This window comes from Excalfactoria chinensis, chromosome 1 (genome assembly GCF_039878825.1).
Source record: "Excalfactoria chinensis isolate bCotChi1 chromosome 1, bCotChi1.hap2, whole genome shotgun sequence".
NCBI lineage: Eukaryota > Metazoa > Chordata > Aves > Galliformes > Phasianidae > Excalfactoria > Excalfactoria chinensis.
The window spans coordinates 73,552,708-73,573,452 of NC_092825.1; the positions used below are offsets into that span (position 1 = coordinate 73,552,708).

The following is a 20,745-nucleotide window of genomic DNA, read 5'->3' on the forward strand; positions in this document are numbered from 1 at the left end:
AATAGGAATCAGACCTGTTTGGTGTGGTTCACAGCCATAATCATAAGGGATCATACTCCAGACTATTTCAGTGTTTCAGGTACTATCCACTATTACTAACAATCTGTTGATTGCTGCTCATCATTTCATACCAGGGGGAAGATCCATTCCCAGAGTCCTGAACCTCTTTTTGATATAAGTTACCTTCTCCACATAAACCAGAGCTGTAGGAGTGGCATATTTTGTTTGAACAAAACAAGAAGACATTTAATAGCACAGTGAAGCTGTGTGAAGCCAAAGCCCTTAGACTAGTGGCAGAGTGTCCCCAAAAAGCAATAAATGATCAAGTAGAGATATCTGAGCATTGCTTAGTCAAAAAGAATGTTTGAAGATAAAGTGCCCAGGTAAAACAGCTCAGTGTTAATGTGCTGCCAATTGGGTCTTACACAACTCTAGTTTTAGCAGCTATTTGGGGTTTATTAGTAGTTGTAAGATAAATTACAAGGTTAGATTGTATGATTCTAAGTAGTATTTAATCAGCACTCAACCGTTAGCCAATTTGACACAGTCAAATGCGGTGACTTAGTTAAAGGTTTGAGAACAGCAAGGTTCATTTGAAACTTTCAGATAGGGCATCGGAGGGGAGGTTTCTAAACTCAGTTGCATGCCCAAGGACCTTCTCTCCTTCAGTGAAATACTCGCCTTTCTCTTTCTCTGGCTCTCAGCAGATGATCTATCCCCAAAAGGGCTCCTCTCCTTTGACACCTATCGGCAGTGAACCTCAAAAAGCTTACTTTGAGAGGCATCCTAGCTCAGAGAGACATCAACAGCCTGCTGTCATCCTTGAGAGCTCAAGGGGCTCTTCACTTATGGTCATTATAGACAACAAGATAATTGACTTTAGCCAGCAAACTTTCCACTCTGGCCACAACTGGGGTGAGGCAATTCTGGAACACTTTCAGCCATGCCACTCCTGTGCTCTCCAGCTTGTACTGTCCTGGTACCTCTCAAATTAGGCTGTGGCTCAAAGTGCCAGAACTGCAGTCAGAGACAGGGAGTGCCTGCTCATCCCATGTTGCTGCAATCAAAGCACGGTGGTAGCTTATCTTGAGATCGCAGAGTGGTTCTGGGGGGCTGCAGCACCACTACAGGTGAACCTGAGTCTGTGGCCCTGGCAGGATGTTTATACTGTAAGAGAGGTGGAGTAGCTACAAGAGATTTAACAGAGGAGTTCCTCTGTCTTTCTTGCTTCAGGTTTGAGGATAGTATCTAGCTCGATTTCTTTACAGTGTGTGCGAGGGTCTGCACATCAGAGAATAATCTCATGAACGCTCCAAGACTACTGTCCAGCTTGCTTTCCAATGACCTCCTGAAACACGCTATATTCAAAGCAGCAGAGAAATTACACAGAACATCTGAAGGGGGGCACCAACCTGCAGAAGCACTGGAGCAGAACAAAGGGAAATCAAGTAGGTCTATGGGGCTTGTGTCAGAAGTGGGTTGCTCCAGGCAGACACACCTCAAGCTGTTCACCTTTACTTTAGCAGCTGAAGTACTCTCCCAGTACCGCAGATGGTGTTCCCAGGGAAAAACAGAACAAAACAACAACAATAACAAAAACACACATGGAAGATTTATCTTGAAATTGCCTTTGGGAACTCCTAATAGTGCTGCTTGTTTATAAGAATCCTGTAAATGTCATATGGAAATGATCAGCTTTCTTACCAGTTCTCCTAAATTACATCTGCCTGTCCATTCTTTATAAGTGAACACTCTCCCTACCAGTGACATGCTGGTAACAGGTCCCTCAGAAGTTCCTGGTGCTTCCCAGCTTCTTTCCACACGTGGTGCCTTTAAGTAAAAGCTCTTCTTAGGTTGGGACAGTAAGTCAGAAGAACCCACTCCACCACAGCATAAAACTGAGGCTACTCACATTCATATGCTAGGAAGCAGCAGTATAATATTCCCTCCTTAATCATGATTCAGATGTTTGGAGCCATACATTGTTATTACAGAGGCACTAACTGCACATTTACGTGATCTTTTATTCAGTGCACTTTCATAAACATCCTTGAAAAGCTTTCTTCCTTCTTTTATAAACACCATTTTCCTCATCATTCAACATGTTTTTGTAGCTGTGGATTATTTTGCACGATTTCAATGCAAGAAACTCATTAACTTCTCCGCATCTGTAATTCAAAGAGAAAACACTAGGATGGTGTTACACCAAAATGTGAAAGCTGTGAAACTCTGAAGTATGTGAAGCTCAGTACAAGGCTTGGGCACTGTGTTGATGAAAGCCTGAATTGCAGCTTGCCCTCTTCTGTAGAAATGAAAGCCTGCTTTTGCCTGGTTAAGATTTAAGAGCCCCCCAAAGCCGGTGTTCTTTCGGAGCTGCAGCAGCTGGGCAGCAGAGGGCAGCAGACGCCGTGCTGGATGCTGCCGGTCCCGTCCCGGCTGCCCGCAGCTCGGTTCTGCTTCCCCACCCACTGCTCTCACTGCCTCCCGCTCGCAGTTGGGGTTCGTGCAGCTCGGACTCGGGCAGAACGGGCAGGGAGAGAGCAGCGGGCACCGCGGTCGAGCGCATGGAGATGTGAGTGTGGGGAGCGGGAACGCAACGCCTTTCCGAGTGGGTGGTGGGCGATTAGGCTCTTCCAGGGAGGTGAACAGGTCAAAAAGGCTTATTGGTGCTTGCTGTCCCTCCGTTAAACCTTTGCTAGGGCTAAGGAAGAAGGATCAACCTGGCGGATCTTTTCATGAGATCTGGGCAATGGAAGTGTTTTGGAGGAGTACTGATAGTTCCATTTCCCGGAGAGGGAGAGGAAAAAGAAAGAGAAACAAATAAGAGCCAGATTTTTTTTCAGGGAGATGACTTGAGCTTGACTGGGCTGAGGGTTACACTGGAGGCACTGCGAGATTGTTCATTAGTAAGCTGAGATTGAGATCTTCAGATACTGACCACGTGAATGAGGCAGAACCCTAAACTAGAGACAATCAGAAATGATCCACTGGCTCAGAGCAAGGGGGAACCATGCTTACAGTGCTTCTGAGGAACCTAGCCCCTGGCTGCTGGGAACAAACAGACTCTGCTTGGGAAATTCACCCGTGTTCCCTCAAAGTGCTTGCCAGGGGAACAGATCTCTTTGGCTGGATCATGACACCTTGCTGGAGCTGGTCAGTGCTCCAGTGCTTTCATTTCCGTGGTTCTACTTGTTCCTGAGTGATCTGAGTTAGAAGCTAGATCCTGCAGCTAGGCCTTTCATGTTTGCATTTTGTTAGGCAGCATGCAAGCCATCTGTGAAGTCTCTCCCCTGATTTTGGACGACTGAGTTTTGTGCAATGTCATAATTTGCTTGCCATGTTCACAGGCACACTCCTTTTCTCCTGTGGGCCATCCTCTTTTCTGGAGTGATCAGTTCCAGTTCAGTGCCAAGAAAGTTATTTGGGGAGATCAGATCCCCAAATTATCCCAAGCCATACCCCAACAATAACATCAGCAGTTGGGATATCGTTGTTCCCAAAGGCTATGTGGTGAAGCTGACCTTCAGATATTTTGACCTGGAGCCATCAGAGAGCTGTTTCTATGACTATGTTAAGGTATGTGGATAGATATCTGGGGCAATTGGTGACTGGAAATGGGAATCTAGAGGCATGCTGTTCATTCATGAGGCTTCCTCTGACATTCCCCACAGAGGATTGGGAAGGAGCTAAAGACGGTAACAGGTGAAGCAGATACTGGCATTTTGTGGCTGGATATTAGTGGTGCATTTCTGACTTTTATGAGGCTACAGTGATTTCCCCTTAACCTTGGCAGATCAGAGCAGACAAGAAGAGCTTGGGGCGATATTGTGGGCAGCTTGGGTCAACCACAGGCAATCATCCAGGAAGAAAGGAGTTTGTATCTAAGGGAAACAGGATGCATCTTTCATTTCACTCTGATTTCTCCAATGAAGACAATGGCACTGTCATTCCCTACAGGGGCTTCCTGGCCTATTATAAAGCTGTGGGTGAGTAGGAGACTATCTGTCATGCATAAAGAAGCTTTGCGGGTCCACCTAATTTTCCTCCTTGACGGGCAAATCAAGTGATTCCTTGAGCAAAGATACTGATCTCTGTATACTTTCAGTGTACAGCAGATAGGTTTGACACTTTCCTTGTCTTAACCCAGCATCTCTTACCTCTTCAGATCTTGATGAATGTGATCCTAACAATGCTGCTGAGGATGATGAGGGGCTTCGGTGCCAGCAAATCTGTCACAACTATGTGGGTGGCTACTTCTGTTCTTGCCGACCTGGCTATCAGCTCCAAAGTGACTACCACTCCTGCAAAGGTAAACTGAAAGTCTGAAAGATCGGATGGAATACGAAGGATTCCAGAGCAGGAGCCCTTCAGTCGGGAAAGGCGGCAGAAGTGGTTTAAGAAGCAGTTAACGGGACAGCAGCTGGCACAGTCCCATCCCGTGATCTTTGCTTTCTTCCTCTACACCAGTGGAGTGCAGCAGTGAGTTGTTCACAGAGGCATCTGGGTACCTGAGCAGCCCTGATTACCCCCACCCCTATCCTGAAGACCTCCATTGTAACTACAGCATCCGTCTGCAAAAAGGCCTGTCTATCATCCTAAAGTTCTTGGAACCTTTTGAGATTGATGACCACCAGCAAGTCCATTGTCCCTATGATCAGCTCAAGGTACTGGAAATGAGCTTCTCCTTCAAGCCCTGCTGCCAGGGCAGAACAGGAATTCTGTAGATACCACTACTAGCATGAGAAATACAGGATTAGTACAAAAAGAGTGCCCCACTGTGGAAAACTGAGTTGTTCCCTTGTCCCTCCCTCAGAACCTTTAATTGCCATTGTCCTGAGACCAAGAGGCTCTGGGTCACATGTTCCTGTGAATGGAGCAAAATGTGCTTTTTCTTTAGTCTCAGGATTCAATTTGAATCAATCAGATTGGTTGATAGCTCTGACTCCCACAATAAAGGAGAAGTAGAGCTTGTATTTGGTCACTCATTTGTTCTGTTCAGTGCAGCAGCCATCAGCAAAGATGGGTCAGACCACCAGCCCACCTGTCATTAGGCATTTTGGCAAACTTGGTCTGGATTGAGATAGGGATACTGAAGACATGTATGTTTCTGTCCCTGAGATACTTGATTTTGTCATTAGATCCAAGCACGAGGGAGTGAGATTGGTGAATTCTGTGGCAAGAAGTCACCTGGCAGCATAGAAACCAAAAGCAATGAGGTGGACATACTCTTCTTCACTGATGAATCAGGGTTCAGTCGTGGTTGGAAGATCCACTACACCTCAGAGAGTAAGATATCTCCTCCCCAGTGACTACCAGAGCCTATCTACACGTTTTATTAATAACCACCCACTTGATTCCCTTTTCTAACAGGAATACGGTGCCCACAGCCTGTCCCATGGGATCAGTTTACCATCATCAGAGACCTGCGACCTGTGTATCGATATCAGGACTATTTCATTGTCAGCTGCCAGACTGGCTATAACTTGGTGGAGGTGAGATCCCTTCTCATCTCCCTTCAGCTGTATTCTGTCTTCAGTCCACATCTTTCAACTTTCAGTAAAGTTCTCTTTAGACATTTCACTCCTGGCGATCTCTTGCAGTTTCTATTTTTCCATGCATCTGTAGGCATTTTTTTTCCCAGTGTTTTCGCTTTTCCTAGTCTCCTTCCTTGTATGTTCTTTGTCAAAAAAGGCAAGCCTCTGTAGTTGAGAGAACAAAGATCTCAGGAAGAACTGGTAAACAAGAGTCTCTCTTTGAGAGGATATGAAATCAGACTTGAAGCAGAATATGCTACCTGCTTTCATTGCCATCCTGCTGTCAGGCCTCTCTACTGCTAGCGCCTCAGACCTTTCAAATGTTTATGGTTGCTGGCTGCTTACATTTTGGCTCTTTATGCATAATTTGTAGCCTGTAGCAAACACAAGATGGAAGGAAGGCAGCAAGGGGAGAGGCCAGCAACTGGAACACAGTGCTGCAAGGGAGCAGTAGAAAGACAGGCAGTTAGAATAATATTTTAGTGTGAGGGAAGGGAATTTGTGTGTTATGTGAAGGGAATATGAGGCTCCCTGCAGGAAGCAATGGGGTTTTTGTCTGTTTGTTGTTTTTTTGTGCAGGGCAACCGAAAGCTGCTGTCCTTCACTGCTGTCTGCCAGGCTGATGGGACGTGGCATCAACCCATGCCCCACTGTGAAAGTGAGTGAGCTGAGTGCTGGAATTTTGTCCCTTGCTCTAAGTTATTCCCTAGAGTATGCAGGGAGTTCATCTGTGACTCAGTTTGTTTTTGACCATAGACTTACAGGTATGCTGACTGAAAGGACTGTAAAGGCCACTTAGTCCACTGTTAACTCTCATTACACCTTTTGTTTCCAAAAACCTAAATGTTTTTCCTCCCCTACAGAAATGCATAAGGTGTCATTAAGAAGGCAATACCATGTTGTAACAACTAAAAGCAGAAGATCACAGTTTGGGATGCATTTTGGTACAACCTCTCTCTTCCCACTGTACTAATTGGTCTTCACCATCCTTCACAACATGGCCGCAGTCCAAATCAAGCTTTAACCTACAGGTATTAAGGTTGTCTTTTACTCATCTCTTTTTTTCTTCTCTTTCTTTTTTTGTAGTTGTGAACTGTGGCATCCCTGCAGAACTCACCAATGGGATATTCAGTTATGTTAGCAAGCCTGCAAACAACACCTACCAGTCAGTGATCACGTACCAGTGCAATGAACCATATTATCACATTGTCACCAGAGGAGGAGGTGGTGAGTTCTGATCACACACAAATATTGAAATACTGAAATAAAAAGCCCACTGCTATCTCCACTTAGAATTTTCCTAATCTCTACTCTCCAGTCTTGAGGCTCCTGTGAAGGCTTTCCAACCTTTTCTTGGCTCTGCAGCATAGCTCCTGAGGTTTCATGCAACCTTACTTCATTCCCAGAGTCCTTCCTATCCCTCCTTCAGGCTCTCCTTAACTTTTGTTGAAGGCTTAATTTGTGATTCTTGTGAGAGTCACCTGCAGACAGATTTCATTCTGTCACCGAAATCTGAAGCACAATGCATCAATTTGCTGCAACCCAATCGCAGAAATTCACATTGCTCCAGATGCCAATAAATAAACTCCAAACTCACTCCACTGTAGCTGCTGACTCTCTTTGGAATACTGTCCAACAGCAGAGACATCTAGAGGCTAAATAACATACATGAAGAAAAAATCTGTGTTGCAAGTCAGAAAAATTAAGGGACCATTCCAAACCATTCACTTGCCTTTTTGCACCCGAGGTGTGATTTGATGACTTACGACTTTTGGTGACAAGAAAAACATAAAAAGTCCATGATTTCCTTGCCCTGGCCACAAAAATGGATAAATAAAAATAAATGCACCTAAATCCGTTCCTGATTGGCAACACAGACCCACAGTTCTTCAGTAGGCCTCAGAGTTGGCATGCAAGTTGGGCAAAGAATATGCAGCTCTGGGTCTTATTCACTCCCATCTCATCCTACAGATAGATACACCTGTTCTTCTGAGGGAACCTGGGTGGATCGAGATGGCCAGGAGAGGATTCCTGCCTGCTTGCCAGGTCAGTAAAAAACTATGCCGTTGTCTGGTGTCTACCAAGCAATGCTTATCACCAGTACAAAGCAGGGATAACATGCAGAGAGGAGAGTGAGAGTGATGGTGTCAATGACGAAGGACAGGGAAATACATCCAGGAAGACAAAAATAAGGTGAACAGTGATGGTGTAGGAAAGAGAGACAAGCCAGAGCAATGAAGGATGTCATGTTCTCCTTGCCTTTCTCCTCAGTGTGTGGGAAGCCGGACCAGCCTGTTATTAAAGTCCAGAGGATTGTGGGTGGTGAGAGAGCAGGCAAGGGCAATTTCCCTTGGCAGGCTCTGACTGAAATCAATGGACGTGGAGGTGGAGCGCTCCTGAGTGATCGCTGGATCTTGACTGCTGCCCACACCATCTTCCCCAAAGGGTCAGCAAGGTACAACCTAAGCCTAGATCAGCTAACAGAGGATGCTAACGTTTTTCTTGGCCACACTGATGTAGAAGAGCTCTACAAGATGGGGAACCACCCTGTACGCAGGATCTTTGTCCATCCTGATTACAATCCTAACGATGAGCAGAACTACAACGGAGACATAGCACTGCTGGAACTGAAACACCCAGTAATCCTAGGCCCTACAGTACTACCCATCTGTCTCCCAGATACTAGCAACACCACATTCTACATGGATGGGTACATGGGCTATGTGAGTGGCTTTGGTGTGGAAAAAAACTTTCTTTCAAATCATTTGAAATACGTGCAGCTACCAGCAATTTCTAGGGAGAAATGCCAGAGTTGGCTGGATAGTAAGAATAGAGGGAAACCTATGGTCTTCTCTGAGAACATGTTCTGCGCTGGCTTCCGCAGGGAAAAACGAGATACATGCCAGGGAGATAGTGGGAGTGTCCTCACAGTGTTAGACATGGAAAGCGGTCGGTGGGTGGCTACAGGTATTGTTTCTTGGGGTATCGGCTGTGCCCAAGGTTATGGCTTCTACACCAAGGTCCTCAGCTATTTGGACTGGATCAAAGGGATAATAAAGGAGGATGGGCTCTAAATGTTCTTGTCCAGCTGAAGAATCCCTGATACCATATGGATTTCCAGATACAGAAGATCATATCCAAAGCTTTTGTCATTGTCCTAAAGACTTTTCAAACACAGAGACCATGTAATCTTAATCACAAGCATTTCTGAAAACCATCATGTTGTCTGATGAATTTTTGTTGGTACCATCAAAACTTAGCAAAATTGCTGTCCCACCAGCAGTTTGTGGGAAGCCTTTATACATGTTCTAGTTCTTCCAAATGCAGTTGTGGTATTGGATGAAGCTTTAATAAAATCAGAGATCTCATGGCAGCAAATTTACCATTGTCTAAAGTGCTGGCAGTATCATCAAAATACTACAGTCTAATTTTGTAGGCCACATTCTGTGGAAAGTTTGCAGTGCAGCAAACCTTGGAGGATGCGCTGAGTACAGTGTGCATATACCCACCGGCATCAGCCAAAGGCTATGAATATTAAAATAATTGCTGGAGAAAACAGGTGTCTGAAACTGCAGATGGCTTCAAGGGAGTCAAGAGTCAACTCTGTAATGCCACATTCAAAAGACAAGGAATGCAACAGTCAGACTTGTGAAGGAAAGTTTCCAGGAATATTTACTGTGCAGAATCTGATGGCAGATTTTTTTGTATACTATATGAAATACAGTTCTAGCTGCAGAAAAGTAGCTCTAAAATGATTCTGACTCAGAGAGAAGATGCCTCTAGTGTTGTGGATATTCTTTGCAGTCATCTCTTAAGTAGTTTTGTTACCACAGAACCTTCTTCTTGAGGCAGGAGAACTCTGGGTTCTTGCTCTGTTTTCAGAGCAAGACCTGTGATCCAGGTCCATTTCTCTAGCACCAAGACCTCATTTGCTTTCAAGTTAATATACCCTGAGGACTGATCTGTGAAATTGTATACCTGATATGAACTCACTCATGACCTCCAGAAGTCAGAATTCTGTTGATTCTGCAAGTTTAATGGGCAAAACAGAACAAAGGCATGTAAGTGTAAGACTGCAAATTCACAGAATCATTAGGGTCGGAGAGGACCACTAAGATCATCTGCTCCAACCATCAACCCATTATCACCATGCCCACTAAACCACGTCTCCCAGTGCCACGTCTACCCTTTTCATGGAAACCTCCAGGGATGGTGACTCCAAGACTTCCCTGGGCAGCCCATGCCAGTACTTCACAACTCCTTCTGAGAAGAAATTTTTCCTAGTATGCAATCTGAACCTCCCCTGGTGCAACTTATGGCCATTACCTCTTGTGCTATCGCTAGTTATCCGGGAAAGGGGGTTGAACCCCACCTCACCACAATCTCCTTTCAGGTAATTGCAGAGAGCAATAAGGTATCCCCTGAGCCTCCTCTTCTCCAGTCTGAACAATCCCAGATCCCTCAGCTGCGCTTCATGAAACTTTTGTTCCGGATCCTTCACCACATTTTTTGCCCTTCTTTGGACATGCTCCAGAACGCCGAAAAACGGTGCCTGAGGTGCAGCCTCACAAGAGCCACCCCCCTGGTGGTCCTGCTGACTGCGCTATTTCTGATACTAGCCAGCATGCCATTGGCTTTCTTGGCCACCTGGGCACACTGATGAATCTCATTCAGCCAGCTATTAAGTAAGATGTCCAGTTCCACAGGAGCAATGAATTAATCCCTGGGGAGGGAAGGGAGACTGCAGCACATGCAGTTAGGGAATATTCCAGAAACAGAATTTCTGGGATGCTCAGTGTGTTCAGGTGACAAAAACAACAAGATATCCAACTCTTCAGTCATTGTAAAAATTAGGGGGAAAAAAATGACAAGAAGCCATCATAAATATCTTCTGCTCTTCAGTAAGCTAGGAAAATTTGGGCACCTGGCAAGGAAGATAGACAGTTTTCCCCCAGTCTCTGTAGAAACTATCCTATTCCTGGCCCCAGGACCACCAAAAAATCAGTCTATATGTCTGAGAGCAGTGTAGAAATGCTCCTTGAACCCCAGCAGCTTGGGGCCATGCCCCCTGCCATGGGCAGCCTGTTCCAGGGTCCCACCACCCTCTGCGGAAGAACCTTTCCCTAACCCCACCTACCCCTCCCCAGCACAGTTCCATTCCCTCCTGACAGCAGAGTTCAGCATTACTTCTCTGCTTCCCTAGAGAGGAGATGCTGGCTGCCATGAGGCCTCCCAGCAGCCTCCTCTGTGTTGAGCTAAGGGATTCTCCTCCAGACTCTCCACCATCTTTGTTGCCCTGCTTTGTGTTCTCTCCAATAGTTTTACATCTTCTTATACTGTGGTCCCCAAAACTGCATGCAGTCCTCAAGGTGAGGCTACAGTAGAGCAGAGTGGGACAATCCCTTTTCCTCCTGCCACTATCAGTGCTGAGCCTGATGCATCCCAGGGTATGGCTGGCTCTTTTGACCCCCGGGGTACACAGCTGACTTCAATTCAATTTGATGTCAAACAGATTCCACAGATGGGCTAAAAATGCAGTCTTAACTGTCCTGGAAGAACAGTTCCTCTCTGTGCTCCATAAGATGAAAGCTGAGATGAGCCCACACACAATAGCAACATGGAGCTTCGGAGCTTGAGGGTCCTGCCTAGGCAAGCTTTGAAGATACTCAGCATGACAGAGGTTCCCCAGTCTTCTGTGGTACATGTTCCAGTGTCTCTTGTCTCTCTTTACCTTTTTGAAGAGTATGGTTCAGCATGTGACTCAGTTCTTGATTTAAGGAGTTTCAGGGAGATCTAGGTTTAGACTGAGACAATGCACACATGAGAAGCAAGTTTGGACATCCTTTAATGGCATTAGATATTCTAAGCAATATAGAAAATACAGAAATCAGAAACTAGGCTTTGAACCTAGGGACTAACAATTATTCTCTCTCCTCTTCATTGTAATCTCCCTGTCAGGTAGGTCAAGGGTGGGTCTTCATCAAGTGGGAAAAATGAAACAGAAAAACTGAGAGGAAGCAGAAGGAGCCTCCTTATACAGAATAGCATCTTCCTCATAGTAATGCATGGAAGAAGAAAGTGAAATTCCCTTACCAGTCATAGTGACAGAGAGAAAAAACAATACATATTCCTGACTCTCTACTCCCTCTGCACAGATACAGTGAGTTACCCTGTTATACATGAAAAGTGAATGGAATCACAGCCGGTCTTACTACCAGAACATGTAACCATCACATTTAGGAAGAGTGACTGTGCTAAAGGGAGAAGGAACTAATCAGCTAATTCTGCTGAGCTTCTTCATCTAATGCTTATTCATGGTCTCTGTAATCCAGTCCACATAACGCACAACCTTGGTGTAGAGACCAAAGGTACCACACCTTGGTCCCCAGGAGATCAACCCAGCCACATAGGACTGTCTGCTATTAAGAGGATCTTGGATGGAATAGGCTCCACCACTATCCCCCTTACAGCTGTCCTTGTCACCACCAGCACAGATCATATTGTCAGTGAATCGGTATGCACTGGAATCGGCAGAGCCCTCCGGTTTCACAGAACGGCACTTGTCCATGTCCACCACAGGAATCTGGGCCTTCCAAAGATAAATGGGCAGCCTTCCTTTCTCTCTCAACCCCCAGCCAGCAATATAGCCTAGAGTCCCTACTTGTAGCTCATATTCAGGCGATTTACCAGGAAGACAGAGGGGTGAGATGTTTGGACCCATCTCCACAGGTTCCTTCAGCTTTAGTAGTGCAATATCATTATCAAAATCAGTCCTCTGGGAGCCTGTGGGCAGCCTCTTCCAGCCTGGATGGATGAATGATGCCTCTGGAACCAGCCTCTTGCCATCTTCGTACAAAGCTCTTCCGCCAACATTGATTGTCCCAACAAACATATTAGGCATGTCATATCCATCCAGCACATGAGCTGCAGTCATTACCCATCTTTCAGAGATGAGCACGCCAGCTCCTCTTGGGTGTTCAAAAAACACCTGCCAGGGAAAGTTGCCTTTTTCTGCACGAGTGCCTCCAAAAATCCTTCCTGTCTCTTGGATAGGATTACTAGGTATGCCGCAGACTAGAAGGAAAAGAAAAAAGAGGAACCAGGTGGGAGAATTAGCAGTTACAAACAGAAGTTTACCTGGCAATACTAAAATGCCCATAGTCCCCACTTTCTTGTATCTTCTAGATCATTTTTGATTCTGAGCAACAATAAGGCAAAAATAAGGCTGGTCATTATTACATAGATAGGAAGTTGATTGCTTTTTACATTGTGTGCTTTACATTGAACACTGATTCATATTGTCAGAGATTAAGGAAATATAGCTGGTAAGTAGCTTCCAGTTCAAATGAAGCAGAAGAAGTGGCCTCTGGACATCCTGGCTCAACCCCTGCTAACCCCTAGCTGCCCTTCCCCCATCTTCCTGACTGCAAAGCAAGGTTGCTCCTTGGCTCTGCCAGGCAACTTATGAGCATTTCTAAGGCTGGTGATTACCCAGCCTCTCTGGCCCACGGCTTCAGTGCTCTGAGAAATATTTCGCCTTAAACACTATCAGAATTTATTTTGTTAAAATATGTGCTCATTGCCTTTTATTGCCTTGTGTCTCTGCATCCCTCTGAGAAAATCTGGCTTCACATTCTTTGTAACCTTCTTTTTGGTTGAATGTTATTTGAGCTTCATCTTTAATTTTGTCTTTTGCACTGTACACTGGTACAGTCTGAGTCACTGACTGACTTGGGCTCAGAAGAGAGTTGATCAATCTTCAGCTGGGCCTTGTACTTTAAAATGATGCTTTAGGGGTTTGGAGTAGCAAAGAGGCATCATGTGCAGATTGCAATAGGAATTCTGCCTCCATTAAGAAAGGTTGTTAAGCTGAACAGTGTCCAGAATACATAGAACTTTTAATTCTCTTTATGATTTGTAAGTTAATACTCAGCCACAACTGCCAGCAGTGAGGAGCAGACATGTACCCATGAACTTTCCTCCTCTGTTTCTCTCATAAATACAATGAGAGGACAAGAAAGTCTTGGATAGAGATATTGCTTAAGCTTTCCGACCCGTTAAGTGTTGCTGAATACTGAAGGACATGCACTTCTAAAGCGCTTAGGTTTTAGATTTAGACTTCAAGAAAGAGTGGTGAAAGTCTTTTCCCTATAGTGCCACATCACCAGAGATTGATGGAAACTGAACCCAAGCAGGGTTTGAAGAGAAGCTACAGCTCTCAGTATTGTTTAGGAGGGAGTGAGGAAAGAGAGACCTGGTATTGCTGCACATCTCTTTTGACCTGTCAGTCTTTTTGCTATGCACAAAACAGTCAGAGATCTGAATAACTGAATGTGCACACTTGAAAGTACACAGAAACAGAGTAAATGAAAGAAGCATGGGTCTTTGTTACTATGTATGCATATGTATTCACAGGTTTTTATAGTACCTGCAACACATGTTGGCAGCTCTGTTCCCATTTCTTCATTGATCCATTGTCCACTGGCTGAGCACTGATACACCGCTTTGAAAACATAAGAAAAGAGTGCCAGAAGGACACAATCAAGCTGAAGAGAGTGTAAGCAGTGCCACTGTATAAGACAGTGTATTAACCTTATCATTTCCAAAGCAAGTACAGCTTGATCTCTCTAAAAGCGGAGAACTCCATCAGGGTGCTTCTGCCCCTGTTTAGAAGGGGGCATCTACTCCTTTACTTCTCAACCAGAAATGTGTGGTAAAAATCTCTGTGGTTCATACACCGGACAAAAGGAGACAGGACTTGCTAATACATTTAAGGTTAACACCCCTATTATAGACATTATGTCAGTCTATTAAACACAGGAGCAACACAAAACTGCTGCCTGCAACCCCACACCAGTAAGAATCTTTTCACAGCCTTGACTTAATGGGTCCATCCCCATGACAATGACAGTACTAATTCTTAGGCCTTTCATCAAATAAATATGTTTCTGTAGCAGACACAATACTTACCTTCCCCTTTGTTTTGTAAGGTATAGTAGGGTGCTTTGCAGAAATACTGGACAGTAGCTTTGTACAGAGGCTCATGAAGTTCAGAGATGTACTCACATTTACCATTGTCAATAGGACTGGGATCACCACAGTTCACAGCTGTAGAGAAGAAACAAACAATCAAAGACAGTCACAGGGGTATCTTCACCAAACAATCCAATTATTCTCTAGTATGGGAAACCACACAGCTCTGCTGATCCCTGTGTGGTCATTCATGCTTACTTCCTCTGTCCTTTCAGCATGCTCACATCCCAGTCCTTCATTGTTCTCCTAGTCTGGAGATAGTGTGTTTAGAGCATAAATACTCCATTAAAGTCTGCTTCCCACAATACAGAGACAGGTCACTTACGAATACAGCTGAAATCAGAGTTGGTCCATTCACCATTGTTCTGACAACTGGAGTGAAAAGTTGTGATGCTGTCATGTTGCTAGGGAAAAGAACATGACACACGTAAGTCACTGGCCCTGAAACGTATCTGAAGTAGACATTCTAGTGGAGGTTCCTCAGGATACTGCAGTTGCTGGAAGAAGTTTGCACTTAATACAGCTTTGGCAAAAACATTAAGCCCTTTTGCTCAAGACACCTGATGGGAAATAGCAGCAGGAAGCTGCTGGGAGGGGCAAAAAGGGCGTATGCTTTTTTTTGTGTAACTTACCCTCACAATTTCATAGCCTTCCACACATGTCACCTTCACACTGTCCATGAAGACATACCTGTCCTTCTTTGGGTCAAGAACAGAATTGGGAGTGACACTCAGGGGACAGCTTATGGCTTTGAAAAAATAAGAGGAAATCAATGATTAACTGATTCAAGATTTACTTTCCTTTAACTAACAAACTTCTTTCTTCACAGTGATTATTCTCTCTAGATAACAGGCATCCTGTTTAGTTAATAGCTCCTTAGCTATGACTAGCAAACCCAGCAGCCTGAACATGCTGTTGTACCATGAATCTGACCCAGAGGAAGGTCTTTCTCATCAGCAAAGGGAATGTATTCCTAAGTGTGTACTCACGCTCAGAATAATAGCGTATTTTCCAGCCTTTGTGCTGTACCACGTGGTCTGTCTGGAAAATTATGTCAAGAATGTTGCTCCTAGTTTTGATTTCAGGAGGACCCGGGAATCTGCTGCCACAATAGGGACCATAACGCTGCTTTCCAGAGACAAGCTGGGAAAATAACAAACAAGAAGTGCTGAAATACAAAATGTATTCATGGAGAGATTCCTAATAACTTTATATTTTAGTATTCCCAAAAACTTTAAAAGGCAGCATAGATGAAATTAAGCAATCAGAGAGTCTTCTGAATACGAGGACAACTCTGGGGAGATTCAGAGCATCGTGACTTCCTCCCTACCCCATACCTACTGTTAAACTGTCATGGCAACTCCCTTGTGAGTCGGCTGGTTCCACATCAAAGTCTTCATTGCGTATGGTCAATGCCACAAAGTAGCCTGGCCTCAGAACCACTTGGTACTTGCATTGTGAGTTCTCTGGGTACTGATTGGGATAGTTTGGACTAGCAATCTCCCCTGATGGCTCGGTGAAGACATTGCCACTGCAATTCACTAGGATTAAGGAGCAGAGAAAGGACTCAGAAAGGAAATGGTTCAATTATGAAGCAGAAGAGCTTTCCTTCTTCCGCTATATCTCCAGTCACTTGCATTAACCACATCTAACACTGCATTTTCCCAAGAAACTGAGAACAATCACAACTCCTTATTCAGTTTACAAGGGACCTTAACTTCTAGTGGCCTGACCTACCTTGCCTACTTGTCCATCCTTTGGAAGACAACTTCCTGGTGTCCTCAGTACTAGGGAACAGCTTCAGCATATCACTAATTTTGCACAGCCTTGCTTAGTGTCCTCTCTCAGCCTTGTGTTTTTATCTTCTTTGAACTACTTTGTTTTGTCAGGAATTAAAAGATTTACAGTATGCTAAGAGCGATCTCCATCACAGTCCTTAGAGAAGGTCATATAATAGTTTCTTAACTCTCTTGACACACGCACAAGAAGAATGTGAAGAATTCACAAAGTCACAGTCTACTGCCAGTTCAGATTTGCACTGGGATGTACTTTTCATTATGATATATCTGCTGTGACGGACTGAGAGGGATAGCAGAGGAAGTCTTTCAAGCACAGTATCCCACTTGGCCTAAATTAATTCTTTTTGTTGACCACAACTCATGTAGATCTCTTACCTCCACACGTTTTCTTATCTTCATAGAGGAAATAATCTGGTGGGCAGGTACAGAAATAACCTCCAATATAATTATTACAGTAATGACTGCAAAGTTCCTCCACAAAATCTGTGCACTCATCCAAGTCTGCAAGTGTGAAAAGAAAATATGTTGGGTTAGTAACAGGCCCTAAGGGCAGGAGGAAGATGGGGAAGTGAAGTAAAAACTAGCAAACAGCAAGGAAAAAATATATTGAAGGCAGCACTTAGACTGTACACATTGGAAAGCAGCCCTGTCTGCCTGGACCTCTTTTAAATAAGACCTTTTCATAAGGAAACCCATTCTGACAGCTTACCACCCCTGCTAGTCTTGAACACTTACAGAGATTCAGAGGAGTCTGTTTTAACCTTACCCACTGCAACATAGTAGGCTGCAAAACCAGTAAAACGTTCCTCATTGGAAAAGTCTGATTGGAAGGTCATAGTCAGGGTGTTATAAGGGATATAAAATTCCTCCACAATCGAGGAGCCAGGGGCATGAGTTTTCTTCCTCCCGCAGACCAAACCTTCTACACGGCCACCAGACAGGATCTGCAGAAGAATTCAGAAAGATCTTGTCTCACTACTGAAATATGTGTAATCACTGGTATTTGGGTCCTACAGTTTATAGACGACTAATCAAAGGCTTCTAAGTTGCATTCATTTATTCATTTTTCATAACATTTAGATTAGTTTCTTAGGGCACAGCCATATCACAGTTAGTAGAAGGGCCTAAAGCTGCTTTTTCATCCAGAGATGGTCAAGGGCAGAAGACAACCAGCCAATGTACAACTGAACAGAATCCCTAAAGAGCAAATTTCTTGCCATACATAAGATCCTTGAGGAACATTTCCTCTTACTGACATCCCCGCTCTGAAATACCTGTTCTGATTTTTCAGATAACAAATTATGTGAGAGAGACCTCAGCTAACAGCCTTTCCTCGGGCCCACCTGTCCAAGCAAATTAAATCTGTGTTTCAAAACCAATGGTAGACAGCCTGCAGAGCAGCCTAACAGGTATATTGGTTTGTTGCAAGTGGGTATGTTGTTGTATCATCAGGCAAAGCACACCCACTCTATAATCCCACACTGGTCCTTCAAGGTCTCCTGGCTCTGCACTTGGCCTTATTGCACTTTTTTACACATACCTATTACAAGATGGGATGGTCTAATTTATGATTCCTTGTGTGGAAATGTTAGATGTTTTGTGACCTGTGGAACAACATGGAGCAGAAACAGTAGGGTTCTATGTTTTAAACAGATGCAAAGATTGGGTCCACTGCATTTTTTTTCTGAGTAGCCACTATCCATGCACAGATCACTGGATTGTTTTTAACTTTAGTCGTTACCAGTCTATATCCATGTTCATTAATTGTTTATGTTCACTCATGAACTAAATCTGAATAATTTCACGAACAGAAACTCAATGCCTTTTCTACAAGAATGGGCATTTCCATGGTTTTTGTACCTGTGCTTTGCAATACAGAGGTGTTATTAATGGGCTATTCCAACAGATACGAGAGGAACACAGCATGGATATCATGCTCAGTTGACAGACAATGCTCATGTCATTACAATTTAACAATTAACTTACATTAATGTAGGTACCATTAGCACAGATATTTTCAGTCATTTGGGCTCATTTGGGATCATAACAGAAATAACGCATCTCTTATTCCAGCCTTGAGCTTTGTATGCAGCCCTGCTGTTACATGCTATACCTCGACTTCTTGTCTTTTTCTCTCTTGATGAGAACAGGGAGGGACAGTACCTTCACAGAGTCATATTCACAGTTCTGCGAAGGTTCAAGATCTATATGCGTGAAATAAAGGCGAATGCCATATCCTGGAGGGACCTGGATTTCCCAAGATTGCTGCAGATCATTTGGGTACGCCTGAGGATAATTAGGTGACAAGATCTCACCATACATGGAGGCTGCATTAGCCCAGACAGGATGACAGAAGAAGATAAAGTACCTGAGAAAAGAGGAAGAAAGATAACATTGCAGAAGTCTTCTCCATCTGCATATGCACGCAGTCCCTAGTGAAAAGGCTAGTCTTTGGTTGTATGTAGCAAACAGCATTGTTCCTGTCTTTGGAGGTCTAACGACCAGCTGTGGGGCTTCTGCCTTCTGCAGAATTTCAGACTGAAAGATCACAACTGCCATCTTGCTCTTTGCTTCTCTCCAGCTGCAGAGGGATGATAATGTTACAGAAATTGCATAGAAGTGTCTTAAATTATATGTCTTAGTTCACTATCTTGTTTTGAAGGCTGCTTGGGCAATAGATGCATTCAGATTAGAGAATCATTAGATTAAAAGAAAAACACCCTTCATAAAATGAAATTATTAATAAACCTGTACCACAGAGATTCAGTAACTTACCACATCTGGAAAAAGCGCATCTTCTTTCCAGAAAACATTCAGGGATTGGACTTTGCCTGGGACAAAAAACAACATGATTGACTAATGTCACCCGTACTTCTGCATGCCTATTATACATGTCAAAAACCCTAACACTCCACACTCATGGAAAGTTCACCAGTGATTTGCCTTAAATGCAAGAGTATTCCCTGCTCCTTCCTGCATATAGCAACCCCAAACACTGAGGAGGTATGCTGGGCTCACTGCTGACAAAATGGAGCAGTAATCTCTAGGTTGTTACTCACAGGTAATCTTGTCCTCCCCTTATGTCCACCAGTGTCTCCAAAGAGCATTATAGAGCATAACAAACTGACAGAAAGCACCTCCCAGCCAAGGGACCCAATTCGTTCTTCCCAGCACCCCTGCATGGGGGCAGCACGCACTGACCCTCCTAGTTGTCAGACAGAGACACTCAAGAATGTTTTCGTCTTCCATTTCTAAAGCTTGCGATATTTACCTTCTTTCCCTAGTCCATGTGTACTTCTTCACTCTTGTCTTCCTTTTCTCTCTTCTCTTTTTTCTTCCTTTTCACTCCAAAAGTATCTAAGCCTGCGGTACCGGGAGAAGAGCTTCCATCTGCAATGTTGCAGCACCCCCTAGCAGTATGATGTAGCTTTCAGCTTTCCCGGTCGGATGTGGTGCACGAAAAAAAAGCTTACCGGCTTTCAACAGAAGAGGGAATTTCCAGAACAAGTTGCACAACCTTGTTGGCTCCGGCTGTGTGGGGGAGTGCACATATCTGGTGTGTATTAGAGATTTTCGGGAAATCAGATGACTTTTGGGAAAAGGGAGGGGAACAGAGCTTTCAGCTGCCTCCCATCTTGCTCTCTTCCTCCTCCCTCAGAAAGTGATAGATAAACTACAAAGGGTGTAGAACAGGCAAAGTCCACCCAAGAATGGACCTAGGGCTCTGGCATGGAAAAACATGCACTGGAGACCACTTTGTTGGAAATCTGTTCTGGGACTGCAAACCTGTGGCCAGAGGCTGCTGCTGCTTCTAATCTTATGCTTCAGAAGTGTATTTAGGGGGAAGGGAAGGGAAGGGAAGGGAAGGGAAGGGAAGGGAAGGGAAGGGAAGGGAAGGGAAGGGAAGGGAAGGGAAGGGAAGGGAAGGGAAGGGAAGGGAAGGGAAGGGAAGGAAAAAGTAGTGGTCTTTCAAAGTCATACCTCTCTGAGGATACCAACAGTAGTTAGCATGCACTATTTTGCTGTTTTTTATTATGGCCACCCTCCTATGAGAACCACTAAGAACTCCTAACTATCTCTTTATAACTACTCACCAAGTGAATTTTATGTAAAAGCAGCTAACTCTTCATCAGGCTTAGCCCTGGACCAAGTTTGAACTAAGAGCGTAAAGAAAAGGGGTACCCTTAATCCAGCCAGCACCCACAAGCCAAGACCAAAATACTACTGTACAAGCCAAAAAGCCACTAATATTCTAGAAAACCTCACCAATCAGCTACATCAGGGCTGAAATGTAAATGAAGACACAAAACTCCATTATACCCTCTACCCTTTACAATCAGCACAACATGCTCCAGAGCTTATTTTGGCCTGAAAAAAAC

General features: G+C 44.3%; 2 protein-coding genes across 3 annotated transcripts; one reads left to right on the forward strand and one right to left on the reverse strand.

The window, feature by feature from the left end:
- Positions 1-2,432: 2,432 nt before the first annotated feature.
- C1R (complement C1r) lies at positions 2,433-8,909 on the forward strand. Its single transcript, XM_072326415.1, has 11 exons — positions 2,433-2,572; positions 3,348-3,576; positions 3,794-3,986; positions 4,166-4,309; positions 4,468-4,664; positions 5,139-5,286; positions 5,371-5,492; positions 6,114-6,192; positions 6,621-6,761; positions 7,506-7,580; positions 7,806-8,909. The coding sequence occupies exons 1-11, from the start codon at positions 2,565-2,567 to the stop codon at positions 8,606-8,608; spliced, it is 2,139 nt and encodes a 712-aa protein (XP_072182516.1). The 5' UTR covers positions 2,433-2,564; the 3' UTR covers positions 8,609-8,909.
- Positions 8,910-11,362: 2,453 nt separating this feature from the next.
- Positions 11,363-19,781, reverse strand: C1S (complement C1s). 2 transcript variants are annotated; one of them, XM_072326413.1, is made up of 12 exons: positions 19,638-19,781; positions 19,142-19,197; positions 18,530-18,734; positions 17,133-17,310; positions 16,742-16,867; positions 15,909-16,108; positions 15,557-15,710; positions 15,200-15,315; positions 14,893-14,971; positions 14,505-14,642; positions 13,963-14,037; positions 11,363-12,608 (listed from the first exon to the last, which is right to left on the reverse strand). In XM_072326413.1, exons 2-12 carry the CDS (start codon positions 19,177-19,179, stop codon positions 11,836-11,838), a joined length of 2,082 nt encoding a protein of 693 aa, XP_072182514.1. In that variant the 5' UTR covers positions 19,180-19,197; positions 19,638-19,781; the 3' UTR covers positions 11,363-11,835. The 2 variants fall into 2 exon arrangements, with proteins under 2 accessions (XP_072182514.1, XP_072182515.1); XM_072326414.1 differs by lacking the exons at positions 18,530-18,734; positions 19,142-19,197; positions 19,638-19,781 and adding an exon at positions 18,735-18,792.
- Positions 19,782-20,745: the final 964 nt, after the last annotated feature.

What these genes read in the sequence shown, in the direction of transcription:
- C1S (XM_072326413.1), bottom strand. Translation starts at nt 19,179, where the DNA reads ATGTTTTCTGGAAAGAAGATGCGCTTTTTCCAGATGTG. An exon ending in AGCCTACTATGTTGCAGTGG is followed by an intron (nt 16,868 to 17,132) that starts GTAAGGTTAAAA and finishes TCACACTTGCAG; the next exon opens with ACTTGGATGAGTGCACAGAT. An exon ending in AGATAAGAAAACGTGTGGAG is followed by an intron (nt 16,109 to 16,741) that starts GTAAGAGATCTA and finishes CCTTAATCCTAG; the next exon opens with TGAATTGCAGTGGCAATGTC.
- C1R (XM_072326415.1), top strand. An exon ending in GTCCCTATGATCAGCTCAAG is followed by an intron (nt 4,665 to 5,138) that starts GTACTGGAAATG and finishes TTTTGTCATTAG; the next exon opens with ATCCAAGCACGAGGGAGTGA. An exon ending in TGTCACCAGAGGAGGAGGTG is followed by an intron (nt 6,762 to 7,505) that starts GTGAGTTCTGAT and finishes CTCATCCTACAG; the next exon opens with ATAGATACACCTGTTCTTCT.